A 24,116-nucleotide genomic window follows, 5' to 3' on the forward strand; every position below is an offset into this window, starting at 1 on the left:
TAAATTGGATCCCAGTTTGCTGAACCCATATTGCCAATTCCCAGATTGCCGACTTCTTGTTTTGGCTTTGAAAACAATACTTATTATTATTTGCTATGGAAAAGGACATTTTAGAGGGCTTAAATTTAAACCAGAAATGAACATCGATGCATCTGAATGTCAAGATCGTAAGTATGGTAACTTCCATGTCTGGTTTGTGGTCATTGTCAGTGGTTTTCAGTAGTTGAAGTTCATCTGCATCTCTTGTATTGGCTCATCCAGAACAGTCTGGAGCAGTACATTTCCAGTTTTGTACAGCAGCAGCATTTATTTTGTTTTTCGAGTGACGGTAACCATTGTGTAGTAGATTGGTACAACTATGATTGTTTGTGTTATTCTGATCATTTTAATTTTTGGACTAGTATTTATACCTCCTTGTCATAGTTACTGGTAATTAAAAGTAAATTAATTGTATTTGCTTTAATTAATTGATTATTATTTTATCTTTTCTTTGAAGCACATATCATTAGATGCCTCTTGCTGTTGAAAAAATCTTTGTTGATACAAAATTTCTCAGTAGATTTTTGGGAAAGGATTTGGCAAAGTGGGATTTGGTTTTGAGAACCAAAATAGAAAAAGTTGGCAATTTGGGCTTTGGCAATTTGGACTCAGCAAACTGGGATTCAGCAATTCGGAATGTTACCGTATACATTGTAGTTAGGGGAGTGTAACGCTCTTCCACATTGTTCCCTTATTTGTGATACTGATATACGCGATACAAGCTTGTATCTGGAAAACCAAAATAGGTGGAAAGAAACATTTAATTGATGAAACGATCCTCGTGATTAGGTCTACAAAAGTCGGTGTGTTGAAATTGTAGGATGACTCTCAATTAGAGTAAGTGCCCTTGAAAGGTTAAAGTGCATTATCTATCTTATTGACACAATTATTTTCGTTGAAAATCTGTAGGAAGTTTAGACATAAAATTATGTAGATGTACATGATGCATAAAAAATATTGCTGGATGCTTGTAGCTAGAGATAATCCAACTTAAGCCTTTAATCCTCCCCCCCCCCAAAAAAAAAAAAACTGAAATAGTTATAAAAAAAATTAAAAAATGAGTTTTGGAGGTTCTTTGATAAGATGAATTTAAACACAATATTGATTTTTCCCACATTTCAGAAACATATGCTGGGTCAAACATTTAATCACAATCCAAAATTGGGGCTGGCTCTAAAGAATTAAGATGTGTCGGCAATATAAAAAACCTGTAAATGGTAAACTATAAATCTAATGTATATGAAAAATATAAATGAAATTTGATACCATGTACTTGCTTGACTTGAAGAATGACTTGTTCTTTTGATAATAGGTGGTAACCTCCCTTTATACCACCTTCAATATATTTATCTCTGGAAATAGAAATGGCAATTTCAGAATGAATCACACTGGTTAGATCAATATTGTAATACACTTGTATTTTGTCATTGATGATTACAGACAGTTATTGAAGCAGGTTCATCTAACCAAGGCATTATCGATAAAATGTGTTCAGGGTTCTGATTGATAAATACATGTACATGGATCATGTCAGTTTAAGGGTGATCTTTGGTTTGGTATTTGGAGTCATGTTCCTTAAGGTTTGATGATATTTGATTGTTTCTCAATTATATGTTTTTTGTTTGTTATACAACAAAATTATTTTTAAAAATACATTGAGTTTTAAAAGAGCAGCCACAAAATCAAAATTTTATCACTCAGTTTTCAGCACATGTAGTATTCTCTTCTCTGTATTAAAACTTAAAAATCTAGTTTTAGACAGTAGTTATTTTATGAAGTGAGTTTCCCCTCAATTTGAATATGTTTTTCATATGGTACTATCTTATTATTAAACATGAGGTACTAAAGATGTCAAGCATAAAAGAAGTAAAATTTCATAAAAGTACATTTTGCAATAATTTTTTACAAATTGATAAGAATGTAATGTTATGTTTTTTTAGTGAAGTGAGTTGATGGCCATCTATTAACCTTCACTTTGAATACATCCAAAGATCCCAGCAGGTTTAAAATGAATGATTTGACCATGTGAATACTAAAAATTTTAGCAAAAACCATTACATGTACCATGATTTCTTGGTCTCAGTACTACATTAATATTCCTTAGAATTCTATAGTGAAGTACATATTTTTAGGATTAAAAAATATGTATAAGTTGATTAAAAAAAACTTTCACATATGTGGCATTTCTAAGGACATGTGAAAAATTAATTTCCTGCAAAAAAGTAGGGGGTAAGTCCACGAAGATCAGACAGAAAAGTAGTCTTGAACTAAAAATAGCCACTTTCTCTACTTTCACTTTTATTTAGCACTCATCTAACCCATCTTTTCAGAGTAACATTTTTATGTGATAATGTTTAATTTTCATAACAAAAAAATTGTCATCTTTTAGTGTTATATTTGCTCTATTTTATAACTCACTGTTCATATCTTTTGACAAAACATTATTTTGTGAAAAGACAAAAAGAAAACACACTATATTGTTATACCATGTTTTGACCTACACCTGCTCAGTAATATGCAATGCAAGACTGGTACTTATTATTATTCAGGTCTATATTTCCTCCCTTACTGTGTCTTGGCACTCATACATGTACTGATTGGTATTTTTCTATGTCAAATAAAGTATTCATTCTTGATGTGATTTTTTTTTCACAATGCTATTTTGCTTTGTTTTCGGAGAATCTGGGTTACATTAGGATGTTCCTTTTTATCATATTTATACCCATGCAACAAGTTGCAGAGTATTATGATGTATTTCAACGTTCCATTCATCTTCCCATCCATCCATCATTATTACAATGCCCTTTTAATGTGTTGGGTCTTGATCTTTGTACAAATGTAGATGTGTCGGGTATTGGGAGCTTGCTCACTACAGATTTAGGGTAAAAAATGCCTTATGTCACCAGTTTATGTCAGGAACTTCCCATATATTTCTGAACTCTACACAAAAATATAGTCCAAATGTATTTTTTTTTTTTGTAACATTCAAATATCTCTTTTATAATCAGCAAATATTTTTCTGGCAATTATTCAATGCCATGATATTTTATTATTTCTACCTGTGTCTTCACAACAACTGAAGGTATGAGGGACTCCTTTTTGGCCTTGAAAGATGTTTTAACAGTAATAAATTTATATCTAGGGAATTCAGTTCTTGCAGTATTGTGTCAAGAAATATTAAATGTGTTAAGCAGCTTCCATTTAACCCACTTATCAGTCAAAAACCTAATCCTTTCATAAATATTTTATGATTAATTAACAGAAAGTGATGAGCAGTGGTTTTCACCAAGTAAACTTGGCTGCAAAATTCTAATGTCTAAAAAGTGTCTTGATAGTTTTGGAAAATATTATGTTTATCTCCTTAAGCTGTAATTAGTTTTATTTGAGTATAGTTATTGTGTGGGATAAATACTCTTCTAAAATAGTTTTTGAATGTAATTGCAAATTAACTTTTGACAGGTTTAAAATTTGGGAAATATGTGAAATGGAACAAAATTTGTAAATTTGTCTGAAGTTTGAAAATGTTAAAATATTAATGACATTTTATACTTCAGAAATCAGTAGTAAAGTTTGACATTCAGTTTATCCTCATTTGATATGAAAAAAAAACAGTTCTAAACAATATGGGAAATGCTTATATATGATTACATTTTTTATATCATGTAATCTTTTGAAATTTTGTTCATGCTACAGTTTCTGAAGAATAAAAAACCTCATTTCAGAGTATAATATTTGCCATAGTAGTGGCTGTGTTGACATTTGTCATATATTTGCTGTTCTTAGGTTTCATTTCAGAGTATCATGTTTGCCATAGGGGTTGCTGTGTTGACATTTGTATATATTTGCTGTTCTTAGGTTTCATTTCAGAGTATCATGTTTGCCATTGGGGTTGCTGTGCTAACATTTGTTATATATTTGCTGTTCTTAGGTTTCATTTCAGATTATCATGTTTGTCATAGCAGTGGCTGTGTTGAGATTTGTTATATTCTAATTTTTTTTCTTATTTCAGAGTGTCATGATTGCCATAGAGGTGACTGATGACATTTGTTATATTGTTGTTCTTTGGTTTTATTCCAGAGTATCATGGTTTCAACAGGGGTTGCTGTGTTGACATTTAGTTTTACTATATTCTTGGTTTTTTTTTTATTTTAGAGTATCATGATAGCCATAGGAGTGGCAGTGCTGACATTTATAATAGTTCTATTCTTTGGTGTTTGGAAACTTAAGACAAAAGGTCAGTATTGAGTAGTATCTGCATTATTTATTTGTGAAAATATATATTTAGTGTGTATATATAAAAAAATGTGTGTGAAAGAAAAGAAAAAAAAATAAATGAGCATCTTTGCAGACTTTGTTTTGTAATTTGAACTTCATGTAAACTTATGAATTGAATGACCAATAACTACAGTGAAACCTGTTGAACCCTAAATAAACCAAAAACCTATCTTAACTAGACACATCAGTCTAAATGTATTTTGAAGTTTGGTAAACCAAACACCTGTCTAAATCAAGCAAATTCTGCAATCTTAAGAAGGTTTGGTTTAGTTTAATAAACAAATGCAGATATAATTGTAATCTACTTGGTCAAATTACACAAAAAAGTGAAAATAAAAGTAGGTTTTACTTATGATATTGAAAAAGAAAGGGTTGTACTAAAATTGTGGCTGATTCTTGATTACACTTCATCATGATGGTGTCCTAGAAACACAAATAGAATTTTACCAGAAGTTTACCTCATACATGCCATAAATAGACTCTCTTCAATTAAATGTTGCAGTCCTACCAAGTCGGACAGGTATGCCTAGGAACCAGAGATTTAGAAAGCGTGATAAAATGTTGTTTTATGGTCGTAAGATGCTACGTAAGGTAAGAATAGAAGTTACTGTTATGTAGTAAAGAAGAATCAACTGTAGGTCTTACTTAATCAGTTATATGAAGATATTGGTATAGCTAAGTTAACTTTGTAGCTGATAGACCGTAAAATTTAACAGCAGACAAACATCAGAATACAATAGTACATTTTATCAATACTTAAGGTTGTATATGATACCCTCTGAAGCATTGCATATCTGTCTGTCTGTCCCCTGATGGTTTCTGGATGATAACTTGAGAACAGATGAATGAATTTTTTTTTAAACTTTGCACAGTTAAGTATCATAAAATAAAGGATAAATTCAATTTTCAGCAAAATCAAAAATGCAGTTTTCATGCTAGGCCATTTTGAACATTTTGCCACCCCTTTTTATTCACAATTACATGACAGGGTATCACTTGATCTTCCATTTTTGCCCTATTTTTTTAATACTGGGTTCCATCACTGTTATTTGCATGCTGTAAAGGTTTTATGTATGAATTACCACCCAAGTAAAGAATCCTGTGAATATAATAATACCAATCATAAATATTGCTAATCTCAATATGCATTTCATGTGTTTCAAGCAGTAATCTCTCATCAGTAGCATTAGAACCAAATACGTAGAAATTCAAGATTAAAAAATACTGATATATAAGAAGTACTCCAAGCCAAAAATATTGTACCTATACTTCAGTGTTCAGACACTAATGAAGTTCAAGATTAAAAAATGAATGATATACAAGAAGTACTCTAAAACAAAAACAAAACAAAAACTGCACCTGTGCTTTAGTCTATTACATTGTGTATGTTCAAATACTTAGGAAGTTCAAGATTAAAAAAATGAATGATGTACAAGAAGTAATCCAAACCAAAAATATTGCGCCAATGCTTTAGTCAATTACATTGTATGTGTTGTTACTTCAGGGGAGTTTAGTTGCCAATGAAATGGCTCACGTGGCAAGTGTTATTCTGTGATATATCTGTAGTGTACACTATTTCCTTCTGAGTGGATATACACATACTAACTAGTACTACCTCAAGTTTAAAGAATCCAATCCCACTTATTTATTTTAAGAGGTTCAGCTTGTCTATATAATCTTCAAAAAACTAGGCTTCACATTATGCTTGACCCAAAGTAAGCAAACCAAGTTTAATATTGGATACTTTTAAGTGTAACACAGAGCTATAATAAAGACAAAACTTCCGTCATCTTTTACCCTGTTTTAATTTTGTTCTTGCCAGAACAGGTGTTTACAATGATCCTTGTGAACTGTGTTAATTTTGTCAATGGTATCTTTGGACTTGTGGTATTGTTTTGTCATTAGTGTATGTTTACTTACATTTATTTAGATATTACATAAGTAGGTTTTATTTCGGTCATAATCAACAGGAAATGTCAACTTGTAAACTAAAAGGAATCAAATTTTAAATACTTGAAGTCAATATTTTCATTTATTCATTCATTTTATATATCCATACTACGGTATATATTTTTGTCTCTTTTTTCTAATCTTATATCGATGATTGTTGGTTATTCATAAATGCAAAACAAGTACTATCTTTAAAAAAGATAACCAACGCAAATTATCACTTTGTTAATACCCAAAACGGACAAAGATTTTATTTGGTGAACTGTGTGATGTTTCCTATTTCATTTATTTTATTGGTTCAACAAGTTAACTATTTCCAATTATTCAACATAAAACTGATTGAAAATATTTTGGACACCACTGACCCCAATGGAGCCTTAAATTTCACAATTGCTATCACATTTGTCCAATGAAATGCGTGGTTACAAGTTACATTGCCATGGTTAAGCATCATGGATGTCATGTGGTTTCAAAGCAAACTCAATACCAACTGCATCTGAAAAATATTGGCTGTATACCCTAATATTGTTTGATCCTGCAATTAAAAAAAAAAAAGCAATAAAATTAATTACATTAAATGCGAGGGGAATTCCTGGTTTCATAGTTATCTATGATTATAATTGGTATAGCCTAAAAGTACATGCATGTGTATGTACCTGTCCTCAAAAATGTGCATGTACACAAATAGAGCACAGTTGCTTTCAACACCTTGTGTTTGTCAATGAAGATTACTATTGGAGGATACTTTCTGTTGTTTCTACTGCAGATCACTGTGTAGTATCACTGTTATTGATGTATAATTACTAACTTCTGTTTCTAAACTCTGTGTGTCTCATAAGTTTGGTTTGCACATATAATTAACATTACTATATATTTAATATGGCACATATGTGTACCTGTAGCTATTTGATAAATGACTGCATGTACATGTACTGAGCATCAGTTTTTATGTACTTGATAGATGCATGATGGTATACCACTGTCTGTCCATGTGTCTGTCATCCATTTGTGGTACAATTTAGCAAAAACCTTTCATTTGACAAAAAGAGTTTTTTTATGTAATTTTTTTGTACCCAATACAATAGAGAGCAATGGCAGCAATTTGTACACACTACACTTAGGAACACTCTGTCGAGCAAACTCCTTGGAAACTGCTCAAAGGATTTTGTTTAAATTTTGTTTGATTGATATTCACCATTTGTTTTCAATCATATTGAAGTGACATTTTGATTCAACAAATTTTACAGGACTTGTGCACTTTTTTGTGGCCACAGGCAATGTTTTGCTATGTGATGAAAAGAGGAGGGCAGGTGTATCATGTTTTGTGGCATAGCTATTTATTGATTAACTGATGATCATAGGTGTGGTTGGTAAAGCAAAACTTTTATAAATATCCTTAGTTTAATGTACTTGGTGTGAGTGTTGTTATATACCTTTGTAAAGTTCTTGATCAGCTGGAGATCTATCTATAATTTTAATAACAGGAAAGCACACCATAGTATCTATTTATTGTTGAATGTACACTTAAAATGGTGAAGACATTTTCAGTGTTTTACTGGAGTATGGACTATAGTTTAGTTGTAAGATACATTTAGATAACCTCGATACTTGAATCAGTCATCAGAGATCCTTAAATTTCATACAAATTCTAATTTAAAACAAACCAAATTAATATGTGAAAGTTTATTATACTTTTCATTTCCCTGATTACCAAATAAATGCAGTTTTTTAGCTCACCTGGCCGAAGACCAAGTGAGTTGTTGCCATCACTTGGCGTACGTCGTCATCGTTAACAATTTTTCAAAACTCTTCTCCTCTGAAACTATTTGACCAATTGAAACCAAACTTAATATGAATGTTCCTTTTAATGTTATTTCTTTCAAAAATCTTCTCCTCTGACACTACTTGACCAATTGGAACCAAACTTGGTATGAATGTTCCTTGGGGTATCATGCATAGAACTGATGTGGGCATTTTCGATCCGTCAAAAAGCGTGGCCACCATTACTAAAAATAGGGCATAGGGGTCAGACAGTAGTTTTTCGCATATATCTCCAAAACTGTTAGGTTTATTCAAATTCTGAGATGAGTGAAAGTGTTCAGCATGATATGAGATCTATCTGCGGTTAATTTTCATTTTAATCTATTAATCCATGTTGGAGTTATTGCCCTTTTTCAACGGTTTTTGCTATTTTTAATGTAATTTCTTTGAAAAATTTTCTCCTCTGACACTACATTTTTTGTATTTTACCAATTGAAACAAAACTCGGTATGAGTATTTCTTGGGGTATCCTGCATAGAACTGAAGTTGGGTTTTTTGATCTGTCGAAAAACATGGCCACTGTTACTAAAAATAGAACATAGGGGTCAGACGGTAATTTTTCGCATATATCTCCAAAACCGTTAGGTTTAGCCAAATTCTTTCAATAGCTGAAACAATCCTTATTTTTGGGACTACAAAAGTTTTCAGGCATAAAAGACGCCTTCTTATAAGAGTTATTGCCCTTTACAGATTTCAGGCAATGTCTTGAAAACTATGATAGATTTAAACTTTCATTTGCTGAAATGATCCTTATGATAAGTCCGATCAAAAATTGTTGTACAACTTCTTGTTTAATTTATTGCCCTTGAAAAGCAAAATTCAACCAGGTGAGCAGTTCAGGCTCCTGGGAGCCTCTTGTTTTAACTACTGGTAATCATCTTTTTTTTAGGAATGAATAATTGTGTAATGCTGTTATGCTGTTATGGACAGGGTTTTGACAGGTGAATGTTAAAATAATGAAGTATAGGTAGTTGGTATTATGAATCATTTATTTAGTTTCTATTTATTAAAATGTTTCATTCTTTCTTTATTTTAGGTGAAAAGTTTTACTAAGAGCAAAGCCAGAAATAAACAGCTTGTCATTAAATTGACCAAAAAGTAAGTTCTAATGCAGCTTTTTACTTCATTTTTAACAACATAAAATCATTTAAAAATTTAAACTATAGAACAGCGTGTCAACAGGATAATAGTTTGACCAAAAAAGACCTTTTCTCCTATTAAAAAAGTTCTCAAAACTATAACAAACCATCAGAGGAATCGTCAAATTATAGTTTTGTGCAGATTCTAAAGACTGAGGTATACTGGTAATAATTGATGATACAAAAAAATATCTGCAATTACCTGTATTACAGACATGTTGATTTAGATAAACATTTTATTGATCAAAATTTTAATAGGGTAAATTATCAAAATTGTTACTATTTCAGCCTAGTAGTTTAGGATCCCACACCAGGTTTTACATTTGCCTATGAAGGATGAAGTTTTTTGTACTCAAACAGCATTGATAATGCTGTTATATTGCTTATGTCTCAACTTACATGTGAGACTTCTTATAACAAATACTATATGTCTGCATTAATGTTTCTAACAACCACTTCCTAACAGCATACATCTTTTCCGAAATATGTCAATTCCGACAGAACAATTTTGAGCCATTCATTAGCTTAAACTGATGAAGAGAATGACTTGAAATGATTCCATTAATAGCTTAGATATGATGAATTGTACTAAGTGTTTAAATTCCCTCTTGGTCCAGGATCTGGTTTCCTATTACTGGTCCTAGGTGAGATTAAATAAATGAATGATCTTTAATTACATACTATTACTACAAATAGACATATATATAATAACAGAACAATATAATCAAATTGAGGAATTTCCACGACATTAAATCAGCTTTAAGGTAGTTACCAAGTTTAATTGTACAAGATCTGTTTGAAGCTCGATTCTGTAAAATTTTGGCAAAAATATATACTTAGAAATCTAAAAGCAGGACAAACAAGTACAAAGTGGTATTCGTCTTTTGTTATCTGTTTCCTATGATCATATTTTTCTAGTTCTTTAGTATAATGGAAAGAGTATTCAAGGGAACCAAGGTTCTAGCGGTAATCAAAAGCATGTAATCCAGGGACTGAGACCAAACATGGAAAACAGACATACACAACAAAGAACATAAAGTAACTCAGTGAAAGAAATTAGCAGTAGACCTACAGACCGAGTCTATATAAAATCAAGCAGGTCTATAATGAAATTGGCTCAATTTCCTTTAAAATCTATGTAAAATTATGATGGGTCTATGTTGACCAAAATTAAGTTTCTAACACTGTCACAGTAACTAAAATAATACATAGAAAAGTAACAAAAGCAAATGAGCAACGCGGACTTCACTAAAAACTGGGAGCATGAACCAGGTGCACTGGTAGGGTAAGCATCCTCTGCTTTTCTAGAAACACTGTGTTGCTCATAAAAAGTGGAGTCCAGGGTAGACGAAAGAGGAGAGGAAAACTATAACACGTTGAACAAATCAGTTTTCATGGTGCCGATGGATGCACTGTAATGATCCACGAGTTCATGATGGCAACCATAAAACTTCTGTAGTGATGACTTCAATCTTTTAGCAACATAACCCTGTTCCAGAAGTCTAGTTGTTAAAAGTCTGCGTAGTTTTGGCTCTGGCGTAACAGAAAGATATTTTTAGACTTATTTGCTCTTGATTTATCATTACTTGAAGATTTGATAGATTGCTACATTTGCGTCGACAGTCAGCATTACCACAGCTTCGACATAAAGAGCCTCCACAATCATTTTTAGAGACTGACTCATCAGAAATAGAGGAATCAGACCATAGACTTCCATCGGAGGTTTTATATATGCTAAGGAGCACAAGGTTTGATCAATTTATAACAAAAACTGCAAGTCCTACTTTTAAAAAATGTTTGTTTAGACATAATTTTGTTCCATGTTTTAACAAAATTCTGCATTTTCATGTCTGGATTTTCATTTCATTTCTTACTGTATGTTTACTTCTGATTTCGTTAACTTTTTTTTTTTTTATTGGCTTGGTAAAATCATGTCTATTATTTTTATTGGCTTGGTAAAATCAGGTCTGTTTTTTATTGGCTTGGTAAAATCAAGTCTGTTTTCTTTTATTGGCTTGGTAAAATCATGTCTGTTATTTTTATTGGCTTGGTAAAATCATGTCGGTTTTTTTATTGGCTTGGGAAAATCATGTCTGTTTTTTAAGTAGATTTTGCCAGTATAGAAAGAATCCTAGAAAAAACAGGCAGTTATGGATAAACATGTTAATAACAACCCTCTCCCCCCAAAAAAACGACAAAAAAAAAAAAAAAACAGTACATAACACTTAAAACTAATTTCTTTATCTAACACTTAAGACTTTTTCAGTGGGTTAACTCTTTAGTTATAAAGATCCAGTTATTGTCCTTATATTGTTCTGTTGTTTGTTATTTATTTTTGCTGACCTGTACATACGTGTTCTAGTCTTTATTGTAGTTGCAGTAAAATATGCTACAATACAAATGTCCTTAAGAAATTATTTCTACTTTCAGAGTATTTGGTCACTTTGAAAAGCCGTTATTTTTAGAGTTAGTCAAACACATGGAAACAAAGACTATTTCAGCCGGATCTTATTTGTTTAAAATTGGTGACCAGGATGACAGTATTTATGTTGTACAGAGTGGCAGACTTAAGGTTACCATTAAAGAACAGGTTAGATACACAACTCTTCATTCTTTCTATATATTCCCTTAATAGCTTATTGGATATATTTTAATGTGAATTAAAACAATAGTTTATGTAACTTAAGTGGAAGTATGGTATTGTATTTGTATTGGATTATGGCGGTCGATGCGCTTGTTGGCAGCTCCCACACAGTATGTGAAGTTCTTCAATTTACGTAATTTCTCTTGCACCAGAAATTGTGGTAGACATTCCAGTGATATCGAACTTCAGTTTACGATTAATTTGAAGTGCAAATTTACAGAACTATTTAAAGTAGTACAGCAGTTCTTCAAAATGTAAATTGTAAACAATATTGATTAGCCATGATCACATTTCTGCCTGCCCATGAAAGCAAACTTCAACTTGCAAACATGTTTGGCAATTTTTTCATAGGCAAATTAGAAACAATCAGAAATAACCTGTGCACTTCTAGTAATACTGGAAATTTAATGCACTTAGAGCAGATACAGAATTCAGGGGAGTTCAGCTTAGTGAATTTACACCAGCGTCAACTGACGAAGTCTGTAAAATTATTCAAAAATCCAGTAAAGTCATGTAAATAGGATTTATTACCAAATCCTCTTTAGACAACACAGTACATGGGATAATTGCAATTCATCAATTCATCTTTTTCTGAGGAACAAGTTCCTACGTCTTTTAAGGAGGCCATTGTGAGGCCACTTTTGAAGAAACCGGACTTGGATAAAAACATTTTTAAAAACTATCCGATGAGTTCATCATGACATTACCATAGTAGTAGACAACAGCTGTTGTACCATTCTAGTCATGTTAGGCCTATCAGCTGCTTTTGATAGTGGATCGTTATGGTGTATCCATCAGCACCATGAAAACTGATTTATTCAACGGGCATAGTTATCCTTTCCTCGTTTGTGTACCCTGGACTGGACTTTTTATGAGCAACTCGGCGGGTGTTTCTAGAAAAGCAGAGGACGCTTACCCTACCGGTGCACCTGGTCCATGCTCCCAGTTGTTAGTGGAGTCCAAGTTGCTCATTTACTTTTGTTACTTTGTATGTATGGTTTTAGTTACTTTATGTTCTTTTTTGTGTATGTCTGTTTTCATGTCTGGTCTTTGTCCCTGGATTACATTCTTTTGATTACCGCTATAACCTTGGTTCCCTTGATCACTCTTTGATGTTATTTACCACCAAATTTTCCAATGTCTGGAACATTCTTATGGAATATCAGGATCAGTGCTAGCTTGGATAAGATCATACCTCACAAACTGAACTCAGTGTATTGCAATCAGATCTGCATTCTCTGATTCTTGGTGAAATCACAGGGTCATGTGACAAAGCCCTATGCTTATGTCTATGTATCTTGCAAGTTATCTGTATAGTAATTCATTAATGTTAGATTTCTTTTAAAAAAAAAATCTGGTATCCACATGTACATGTATCAAGTAATCTATTTTCTTTATTTATTCTTACTTTAGGATGGCACTGATTGTTTAGTAAAATATGTTACTACAGGGGAAAGTTTACATAGTTTACTTAGTATACTGGATGTCTTGACAGTAAGTTACAGTAGTAGATAAAACTTTATTATGAAGCATTTTATCAGACTACAGAGGAAGGTCATTCAAATAATTGGATAAGAAACACACCAAGAAAAATAAATAAAAAAAAAACATTTTACTTACTGAAATTTATCAAGTATTTAAGCTCTAATTTGATTAATTGTTGTCAGTAAACATCATAAAATTTCTTTTTTTTTTTTCTTGTATTTAACCTTGGAATTTGAAAGTCTCATTTGAATTTCAAACTTAATAATTCACCAAATACTACATACATGTTGCATCCACCATGTCATGAAATATTTCACATGTTTTTTAACCTTGATGTAAAAAATAATGCTATAGGGACATGTCCAACCCTACAAAACAGTCACAGCCAAAGCTTCTGTAGACACAGTTGTTCTAAGGTGAGTTTGACTTACAACAGTTGAATATTCTGTGAAAGTATCTTAATTCATGGATACCAATTTTTGTGGATTAAGGAAGAAACACAAGTTGGTGGATTCTTTAATTCGTAGTTTTTGGGGTTTTCAGTATACAATTCAATGGGATTCTCCTTTTTGTTGGGCCTACCCACAAAAACAACGAAAATTGGTACCCCACAAACAATAGTACTTTCACAGTACATTGTTTTGTAAATTGACATTGACTTTGTTGTGTTATTCCTGTAAATTCATAAATTAATGGAATTATTTTTGCAAGATAAAAATGAGATATTGAGAAAAATCCTGCTGCAATGAAAAGTTCCATAACATGAGTTCTGATTATTGACCATATCTCCTTGCATAATATAAACCTTGCAACAATTTCTTGAATTTGTACTATTTTAAACTTGAAATGGGGCTTTGGCATGATATAATTGACTCCTGTGTGCAATGCATCTGGCTCAATAATATTTCTTGATAGGCATGTATAATATTTAAGGAAATTTTATCCTGAACTGAACACTGTTCAAACATACAGCTTTAAGGTAATGTTATCCTGATGTTCACACAATGTATTGCACATGTGAATTTTTTTATTTTAGTATTTTACACTTTTTGAATATATTTATTTTCAGATTACCAGCCATAGCATTTCAAGCATTATTTGATAGATTCCCAGAATCTCTTGTCAGAGTTGTTCAGGTAAATGCTTACTATCCTTAACATCTGGCAAGAATTCTTCATCAGATTCTGAGAAAACTGCCTTCTGCGGTTGTTTTGCCTTGTTCATGGGTTTAAACATCTTCATCATATGTCAGAATTGTAGGATAATTAATTGGAAATTGTGATTCATAAGTGTGGAAGAAAATCCAGATTAACATGTGCATGGAAGTTGTTCTGCACACCAGTTAAATCTGTAAGCATTCTTGGCATGCATAATTATATGATGGTTAGTCATGATAACCAACTGAATATCATATTTATTATATGGATTTTCTCTGTAATTTATTGCCATTTTCAACATGAGTGAAATTACTGAATTTACTTCACATTATGAATTGTTACAAGAAACAATCAATAAATCGCTGCTGTCTATATAATTAACTGTTTTTCTTAAATTCTTAATAGCATTTGGTTTCCATGGCTTTGTATATACATGTATAAGATCATAAGCTTGTATAATAATCCATTTATTATATTGTAGATTATTATGATAAGGTTACAGAGAGTCACATTCACAGCTTTACACAACTATCTTGGACTTAGTTCAGAACTATTAAAATCAGTAAGTGTAGTTAAACTCTGATTGGCCTTTATTTATAAATTACATTTACTGTACAAATCATTAGAATATGCTAATCTCATTGGGTAATCATCTTTACAAATGATGTGTCAAGAGTCAATGAAACACATCTACTTGCTGTTTATATAGGCAGTACACACTATTAAGTGGACTACTTTTATTGATTAGTGTGTATTGCCCTCTTTTCTATGTTATTTCTAAAATGAAATGGAAATAGAAGGAGAAAAACATTTGAAATGTAATTATTCCACACAATGAGATAGACTGACAATTATGTGGTTGTTAGTGTGTTCATGATGCCAATACGTGAGTTGAATTACACAAGATTTCCTGTCAAAATGAACTAATATTCAGTTTATTTTCTCTACTTATGATATCGTTTTGTTATATATTTTTAATATAATTAATTTCGTGTAAGTACACAATGCAGTGTCACAGGCAGTCAGTCATGGAGAACATGAATAAAAATATCAAACTTGTTTCCCTGGGAAATCTTGAAAAGATACTGTGTCATTGCTTTGATTGGAGAAACTTGTCAACAAATGTTTGGTGTTATTGAAAAATTTTATACTATTTAAATTTCTTAGTTATATTGTGAAATCATATGCACTTAAGTTTATAACAAAATATAATGTTAGCTAAACAGTAGAACTTTAGTGACAACCTAAGAAAGCTTCCAATAACAAATTCTTTACATGTGATATCTCTCCAGTACATTTTTTAGCTTAGATAACACTTGTATTTCTTTTACAGAAATCTAATACACCTACTTTGCTGTCAATAGCTAGTATAAGTACTCCTGGTAATCTACCTCCAAGCCCTCGCAAACAGAAAAGTTCCATACCAGCCCCATCAGATGTTGACAAGTCATCTTCTGATCGTAGGTTTTATTTACATTTTATTGATCTTGTGTCAAAGAGTGTATGCTCTTTACAAAGTGATTTCAAAACTAGTCAAGTCAAACATATCACTCCCTTAACCTTGATGATCTTCAGTTGATGCTCCCCTTTAAGGTGGATCACTCCCTTAACTTTGGTGATCTTCAGTTGCTGCTCCCCTTTAAAGTGGATCACTCCCTTAACTTTGGTGATCTTCAGTTTCTGCTCCCCTTTAAAGTGGATCACACCCTTAACCTTGGTGATCTTCAGTTGCTGTTCCCCTTTAAAGTGGATCACTCCCTTTAACCTTGGTGATCTTCAGTTGATGTTCCTCTTTAAAGTGGATCACTCCCTTAACCTTGGTGATCTTCAGTTGATGTTCCCCTTTAAAGTGGATCACTCCCTTAACCTTGGTGATCTTCAGTTGCTGCTCCCCTTTAAGGTGGATCACTCCTTTAATCTTGGTGATCTTCAGTTGCTGTTCCACTTTAAAGTGGATCACTCCTTTAACCTTGGTGATCTTCAGTTGCTGCTCCCCTTTAAGGTGGATCATTCCTTTAATCTTGATGATCTTCAGTTGCTGTTCCACTTTAATGTGGATCACTCCTTTAACCTTGGTGATCTTCAGTTGCTGCTCCCCTTTAAGGTGGATCACTCCTTTAACCTTGGTGATCTTCAGTTGCTGCTACCCTTTAAAGTGGATCACTCCTTTAACCTTGGTGATCTTCAAAGTGGAAGGTGATGGAAATCATCTACACATAGCCAAACATTTCTGATTTGCTTTTTATTTAGAGCAATTTTTTAAACATTTTTTTTTTACATTTTCTAGATGTAGCATTTTTATTCAGTCATGTAATGGTATCACCCTGTCATCATCTTGTCTTTGTCATCAATGTTGTCATCCATTAACTTTCAATTTATTTGCGGTAACTTGAGTAAAACGTATCCAATTGTTTTGAAATTTTAACACATTGTTCCAAGGGATATGGTGAAGGGCCCTATTGTTTTTTTGGAACTTTAGTTGAAATAAGGGGCTAAAAGGTGGAAAATGGGTTAAGTTTATGGTTGATATATTTAGCTCACCTAACCGAAGGCCATGTGAACTATTGCTATCACTTTTCATCCATCACTCATCATTGTCTGTCAATAGCGTTGTAGGGGTAAATTTTGTCAAATGTTCCTTTGGGTATCCTCTATAGAATTGACATGGGGATTTTTTATTTGCTTAATAATATGGCCACTGTTATTAAAAATTGAACATAGGGGTCAAACGGAAGTTTTTCACATTTATCTCTAAAACTGTTAGATTTAGCCAAATGCTATCACAATAAATGTGTTCATCATGATGAGATCTATCTGTGGTCAAATATTCGTAATATCTGTCAAGCCATCTTGCAGCTATTGCCATCATTTGGCATCTGTCGTTGTTGCGTCATTAACAAATTTTCCAACTCTTCTCATCTGTCACTACTTGACCAATTGGAATCAAACTTAGTGTGAATGTTCCTTAGGGTATCCTGCATAGAACTGATGTTGGGATTTTTGATCAATCAAAAAACATAACTGCCTTCACTTAAATAAAACATAGAGGTCAGTCAGAAGTTTTTCGCATATTATATCTCCAAAACTGTTAGGTTTAGCCAAATTCTTTCAATTGCTGAAATGATCCTTATTTTAAGGCCTACAAAAGTCTCTGAAGGGATCAAAGTTGTAAGAAGACTCCTTGTAAGAGTTTTTGCCCTTGAAAGATGAAAAATGATGTTCTGAATTTTTTGTATACAGGTCAGGGATCATGCTGGGCTTTGCCAATGTTGCAATTTGCAATTTTCTATTTGATCTGGTGATAAAAATAATAAGTTGGTGATTTTCTTGATGCCTAGGTTTTGTAAATTAATCCTTGTTGTGCTAAGCATTTCTGAAAGAAAGTCTAGATTTTAATATTTTGCAAACTTATGCAGCTTATATGCAAATTAGTTGCACAATGATACTGATGCTGATAATACATGTAAATTAAAGATAGGTGTTCTCAGGGGGGTGGATTGGGTGAGGAGGTCATGGAAGGATGGGTGGGCCAATATGGTAAAATGGGTCTCACTCGAAAATGGTCATTTTTGTCCATTTCTGGGCATTTTTTGCTACATGTGGGGTTCAACAGGAACAAAACAGGTACAAAAGGACATTCATCCTACAGTCTGTACCCCATGAAGGCTACTGAAGCTGAATATGGTTCATTACAGTCACAAGTGGGGGATCAGGAGTCCCTTGAAGGGTCACTCATGTGAAAAAATGAGGATTTTTTCCCAGTTTTTTGCCTCTGTTTGGCTTAAAACCGGAAGTAATTAATACAAAGGATTGACATAGAAATAGTGGTGACAGATATCATTCTTATTTAGATTCCAGGCAAAATAAAGCACTAAAGAATAAATCTGCTCTGGCGAGGGGCTGAGAAATTAACCCTTCTCCCTAAGCGGAAGCTCATGACCTTTTTCTTTCAGCTTTCATGTCATTATTTTTTTAACAAATTCTATATCAGTTAGCCTCATTTTAAAGCATGGTCACGCTGCTTGCAGGTGGACACAAATTGTGCTTTCCTAAACTAAGATTAACACTGCCAGAACCAATAAAGGGGAACCAGGGCCATTCCCAAACAGGTCCAGATGCCGCATGACAAGAGTTAAAATTGACAGAAAGTTTGTTACCATGGATATTCTTTCCAATTAAATAATTGTGTTGATACCAGAGTTAATTGACCATAACCAATTGAAGACTGAAGCCAATCAAGGGTAATCAGACCTGATGACTGTGACTCACAATATCCTCTTGGGAGGTGTAAATCAGATGTAAATGTATTATTGAGCCAATCAAAACTCTCATCATCTGGTCAAAGGTAAACAATCATGGCCATGTGCACGTGGCTACGTACATGCTTCACAGCCCTTTTAAACCATGATACATTCAGAAACAGATTTTCCTTATAACAGAATTAACAATGATTCTCCCATCAGGAAGTGTCTTAAACACTTTGAAATGCAAGAATTGATAGAAGAAAATGGATGATATTTGTTTACACTTTAGCCATGTGGTTTTTTGGTGGGAAAATCAGTAAAAAATAGAATGGGGATTCTGAAAATCTAATGAAACAAAAACTGAGATATCCAGCAGGAGTATAAGAGAACAAAAGATTATTAAAAAGGGGCAAAATTAGTGGTCCTTGGTAGTTTGCTAGAAATTTTATTACTTGAAAAAAGAATCTAGTTTGTTTGAAATTTATGATCTAAAAAACATTATATTTTAAGATAAATTTAATTAGACCTCAAAAGACAAAGGTTAACATGTTTTAAAATCAGGGACTATATGAGCATAGTAATATAAAGTCCTTGATAAAAATTTGACGCCTGTTTCTGGTGTAGTACTTTATTATTTTGCATAGGAAAGTGACTAATAGTTTTAGATCCTGACTAAGACTAGAGATAAAAACCTGCTTTATACATGCAATCTTGGGTACATGCATGTCATGAATGAAGGGATTATGTTGATGAATTGACAAAGGTAACTCATCAATAGACTTAATACCATCATATTTTTAAAAATTGTAATAATTCTTTTTGGGTACCCAATTTAGCTCTAATTTCTGAAAATAGGTGAAAAAATTTGGCAGCTGGTGATTTTTCCAGTGACAGAATTTTGGAAGCCAGAGCAGCCCCTGCAGTTTTCAGCCAATGTCTTGAAACTATAATAGATAGAAACTTTTAATTGATGAAATGATCCTTATGATAACTACTGCCAAAGTCTTCTTGAGTCAAAATTGTTGGACAGCTCCTTGTTGAATTTTTTGCCCTTGAAAAACCAGGTGAGCAATTCATTCTCTTGGGAGCCTCTTGTTTCTACATTTTTTCACTATTTAAGGTCTTTCCCATTTCAATGGAAAGACCTTCTTGTATTTCTTCTGATTGTTATTATTCTTTATTTTTTTTTCTGCTGCCCAATTTCCCCACTTCTCATTAAATCATATCGAGACAAGATTTTGACCATCTTTTGCAATCTGAGATAAGACTTTGGAATTCACCCTGAGAAACATGATCATTTGTCATTCCAGAGTTATCTGCCCCGTAGCGGAAAAACTAATTTTGGGAAAATTTCTTAAACCGTTTTAAATACACACAAACTGAAAGCTCCATATTTTTCAGAAACCGGGGGCAGTACTATTTGACAAAGTTTCGAAAGGATTTGAGGTTTCCCTGGTTAGTGGTGTCTTTGTCTGATTTGGTTATTGAATATCACCTCTCTCTTTGAAAATTGGTGCACACGTTTAAAACAACAGTTCTTACCGTAATTAGTGCATTTGTTTTATAAAACTGATCTGAAAAAAGAATATGGATAAAGATTTTTCTAAAGTAATCCAACAATCATGATTTATATAATGAAAATGTGATAATGGAGTATGATTGCCTTGTGCTCAAGGGTAATTTCTTAGCTGCTTTTAATCAGAAACATTCACTATTTTTATTCAAAGCTTCAAATGAATCCATGAATGCATATTTAATTGCATGACAAATATTTATTTTGTTTCAAACAGCTTACGTAATCATTATAACATATGCGTTCAAAGCACAGTAACTCCAAATTGTAAGTGGAAAAATGAATCCTGGAAATAAGAATAATAAAGTTTAAATTTCCTTGTATGTTCTTACTTTTCAAACTGATGACTATCGTTTTCTACGGCAAGGATAATTTAATTAGAACTTAATTATTTTGTTCCGACCACCAGTACATGTATTACTTTTTTGTTACCTCTCCCCTTCGTTGATGTGTTCAAAAAGTTATAATATGTATTCACCATTTACGTATTGTTTCGATAAATAGAACAAATTTAAATATTTATTTTGAAAATATTAGTGAAGTAATAATTCTGCAAAAGATTATAATGAATTTGGAGCATTTCCAATATTCTCACACTTATCCTTTGAAAATAAAAACAATAACAAAATCAAGTACCATACTTGAGTAACGATGAACCATGGTGCAATATTATAAAATAGCCGCAGTAAGACTTGACATCTCTTAAACAGAGGTTTGAGTAATAAATATTTTCCTATTCAAATCAATAGAAAACAAAGCATGCAATATATCCCGGTATTTGCACGCAAACTTTCATACATATCTGGAAAAATTCGGAGACGTTCCGAATACGTTTTAAAATTTATTGCACTGTTGTCGTCTGCTTAAAGAAATGGCTAAACGGGATATTGACAGGTTGTTACAAAATGCGGAATTTGAAGAAATACCACAAGAGGAGGCAAATAATGCTGTATTAAATGTTGACAGACAAGGAGTCAAAGACTTTTTAGACATGCAGAAAAAGAAATCTGTATGTGAAGGTCAGCGTCAGTGCCTGGCGAACTTTGAATCGTTACCACTACCCGTAAAAAAGTTCAAGAACAATTGAGTTTAGCTAAAATTGTTTGGGGGGAGTAAAATTTTTCAACATGATGAGATGGACCTATGATGAAATTTTCAGAAAGATGGGTTGACAGATAAATGTGTTATATGTCCTAAGTGGATTTTTACCCAAATTTTACATTTCAAACTTCGAAAATCTACTCCTTGAAAACTACTGGATGGATTGAAGCAAAACTTAGCATGAATGCTCCTCAGAAAATATTCATCAATTTGTGCATGGTGTTTTTTTTTTATTTTGTTGATTGACTCAGCTGGGTCATTGGGTGGCTGCAGCCACTCGAAGTTGCCTTCGAAATCCTATGGGGAAACACATTTTGGCCTATATCTTTTATTAAGCCAATAGTAACCAAACTTGGCAGAAAAAATAAAAAAGGGTCAACTTCAACATCAGATAGAATTTTGGTTCCACTTAATTTAAAAAGATGGCCGCCAGGGGCCTTTTAATCCTCTGATTGGTCAATTTTCAATGATCAACTTCTCTGAAACCACAGGTGCCAATGCCTTGAAACCTAAGAGGGTTAATGATCTCAATGCTTTCTATAAATAAATTACTTTTTGTGTGACTCATAGGGCTCAGTGGGTGGCTGCAACTACTCAAAGTTGCCATTGAAACCCTGTGGGGAAACACATTTTGGCCTATGTATATATCTTTCCTTTTACTGAGCCAATAGTGACCTAACTTGGCAGAAATGATAAAAGGGACAACTTTAACAACTGATAAAATTTTGGTTCAACTTGATTAAACAAGATGGCAGGCAGTGGACCACATGGTTTAAAGTTCTCCAGGTGGGGGATTCAGGCGCTTTAGAGACTCTAGCTATGATTTAAATGTAGTATGTTCCTTTTGAAATTCTGTTTTATTTTTTTTACAGAGTTTGCTTATCTTTTTAGTCATTTTGGAGTAAAAGGGGTACACAATTTGGCCAATCCCCAAAAAATTGACTTTAATTTTTGGTCCATTTCGGAATTTTTTTGGGTTAATGCAAATTCAATCAAATTTCAGATATCTCTTAAGGTTTTCAAGTTATAAGGGGTCAAAGGGACCAAACCTGAAAAATCGACTTATTTATTAACTGAATTTCAAATTTTGTGCTGTACTGCATCCAAATTTGGATTCCAAACCACTGGTTGTTAGCTATAATGAACTGGCTCTATGCTTAAGTGTGTAAAAACTGTTATTGACCAGGTGAGTGATTCAGATTCTCTAGAGCCTCAAGTTTGAGGGTTTGTAATAGGCATTATCAAGAACTTGTTGATTGGCTGTTATAAGGTTCATAACAGTTCAGTTTTCAGAGTTTAATCTATTAGGTTTCTGGAACAGGGTTATGTTGCTACAAGAAGTTTTATGGTCGTCATCATGAATTCATGGAACTTTCCAGTGTATCCATCTGCGCCATGAAAACTGATTTGTTCAACGTGACATAATTTTCCTTTCTCGTACGTCTACCCTGGACTTGACTTTTTATGAGCAACTTGGCAGGTGTTTCTAGAAAAGCAGAGGACTCTTACCCTACCGGTGCACCTGGTCCATGCTTCCAGTTTTTAGTGGAGTTCCAGTTGCTCATTTGCTTTTGTTACGTTGTATGTATGATTTAGTTACTTCATGTTCTTTGTTGTGAATGTCTGTTTTCCATGTCTGGTCCCTGGATTGCATTCTTTTGATTACCGCTAGAACCTTGGTTCTCTTGATTACCGCTATAACCTTGGTTCCCTTGATTACCGCTATAACCTTGGTTCCCCTGATTACTCTTCAATAAATTATACATCAAGATCTTATGTGATGCAAAGAGATATTGATGTAAAAACGGGTTTCAAAGTATTTGTTTTAGCAAAAATGTGTGGTGACGTATTTTTGAACTAAATATCAAGTCTAAGTCTGTACATTTTTCACCCATTTTTTATGATTTTTTTCCCATCTTAGGCCACAGTTTTTTTTAATTTATTGGTTTACAGATTTTTTACTGGAAGGAATCAGGTCAGTTGGTCGAAAAAAAAAAAAAAAAATAAAATGGGAACCTGAAATACATATCTACTTTTTACAAAAGGTGTATTTCAAATAAAAACATTTTTTTCATTTTCAAAGATTACATTTTCTAACCCAACATACTTCAGAAGTGGGATTCTAATCTACTGTATGTACCTTCACATCATTAATAAACACAAATTCTCATTCCAATAAATTCAATGTGCAATACTATAACAATATATTTTTGTATCTATAATAGATACAGTATAGCCTTCCTGGGATTATGACATAGTTAATAGCTTAAAATTAAGGTGGTAAAAAGTAACCAAAAGGTTAAAATCAAATTGGAAATTTAAGTTTTAAAACAAGGTTGGGCAAAAACATATACTGTTTAGTTTATCATTGAGCATTGTTTTGGTGTAAACAAGCTGTGAAACAGAAGGACTTAGTGAAAAGTCAATATCGAAAAAAAACCTACAAAGTGCAGGAAGAATTTCAGGGACAGAAAATACAGGGTCTGCACATTATGTGGCGTATAACTACATATATATGCAAATCATATGCAAATATTAAGTACTGATTACGAGTACAAGAAATCTCTGACAATATTAGCAAATTAAATAAAAAAACAAAAAATTGGAAAATTAACTTCTAAAAGACAGGTTTCTTTTAAATATCAGGCACTTTAAAACTGCATGAAAGGAAAGTAGGTGTGGTTTTGT

The 24,116-nt window shown here is 32.7% G+C and overlaps 1 protein-coding gene across 3 annotated transcripts in view; it reads left to right on the top strand.

Annotated features, from left to right (window-relative positions):
* LOC148626328 (patatin-like phospholipase domain-containing protein 7) overlaps window positions 1–24,116 on the top strand; it is a 112,725-nt gene that overhangs the window by 8,852 nt on the left and 79,757 nt on the right. For 2 of the 3 annotated variants that reach the window (XM_088570210.1, XM_088570208.1), the window contains exons 2-12: window positions 4,192–4,273; window positions 4,817–4,905; window positions 5,819–5,851; window positions 9,122–9,183; window positions 10,817–10,972; window positions 11,655–11,814; window positions 13,282–13,362; window positions 13,708–13,769; window positions 14,423–14,489; window positions 14,992–15,072; window positions 15,844–15,970. In XM_088570210.1, coding sequence (XP_088426336.1) covers window positions 4,192–4,273; window positions 4,817–4,905; window positions 5,819–5,851; window positions 9,122–9,183; window positions 10,817–10,972; window positions 11,655–11,814; window positions 13,282–13,362; window positions 13,708–13,769; window positions 14,423–14,489; window positions 14,992–15,072; window positions 15,844–15,970 — 1,000 coding nt within the window. The remainder of the gene's footprint in view (window positions 1–4,191; window positions 4,274–4,816; window positions 4,906–5,818; window positions 5,852–9,121; window positions 9,184–10,816; window positions 10,973–11,654; window positions 11,815–13,281; window positions 13,363–13,707; window positions 13,770–14,422; window positions 14,490–14,991; window positions 15,073–15,843; window positions 15,971–24,116) is intronic. The other variant, XM_088570209.1, reaches the window with a different exon arrangement.

This window comes from Perna viridis, chromosome 2 (assembly GCF_037379345.1).
Source record: "Perna viridis isolate PV_CMFRI_1.1 ecotype Kerala chromosome 2, ASM3737934v1, whole genome shotgun sequence".
Taxonomy (NCBI): domain Eukaryota; kingdom Metazoa; phylum Mollusca; class Bivalvia; order Mytilida; family Mytilidae; genus Perna; species Perna viridis.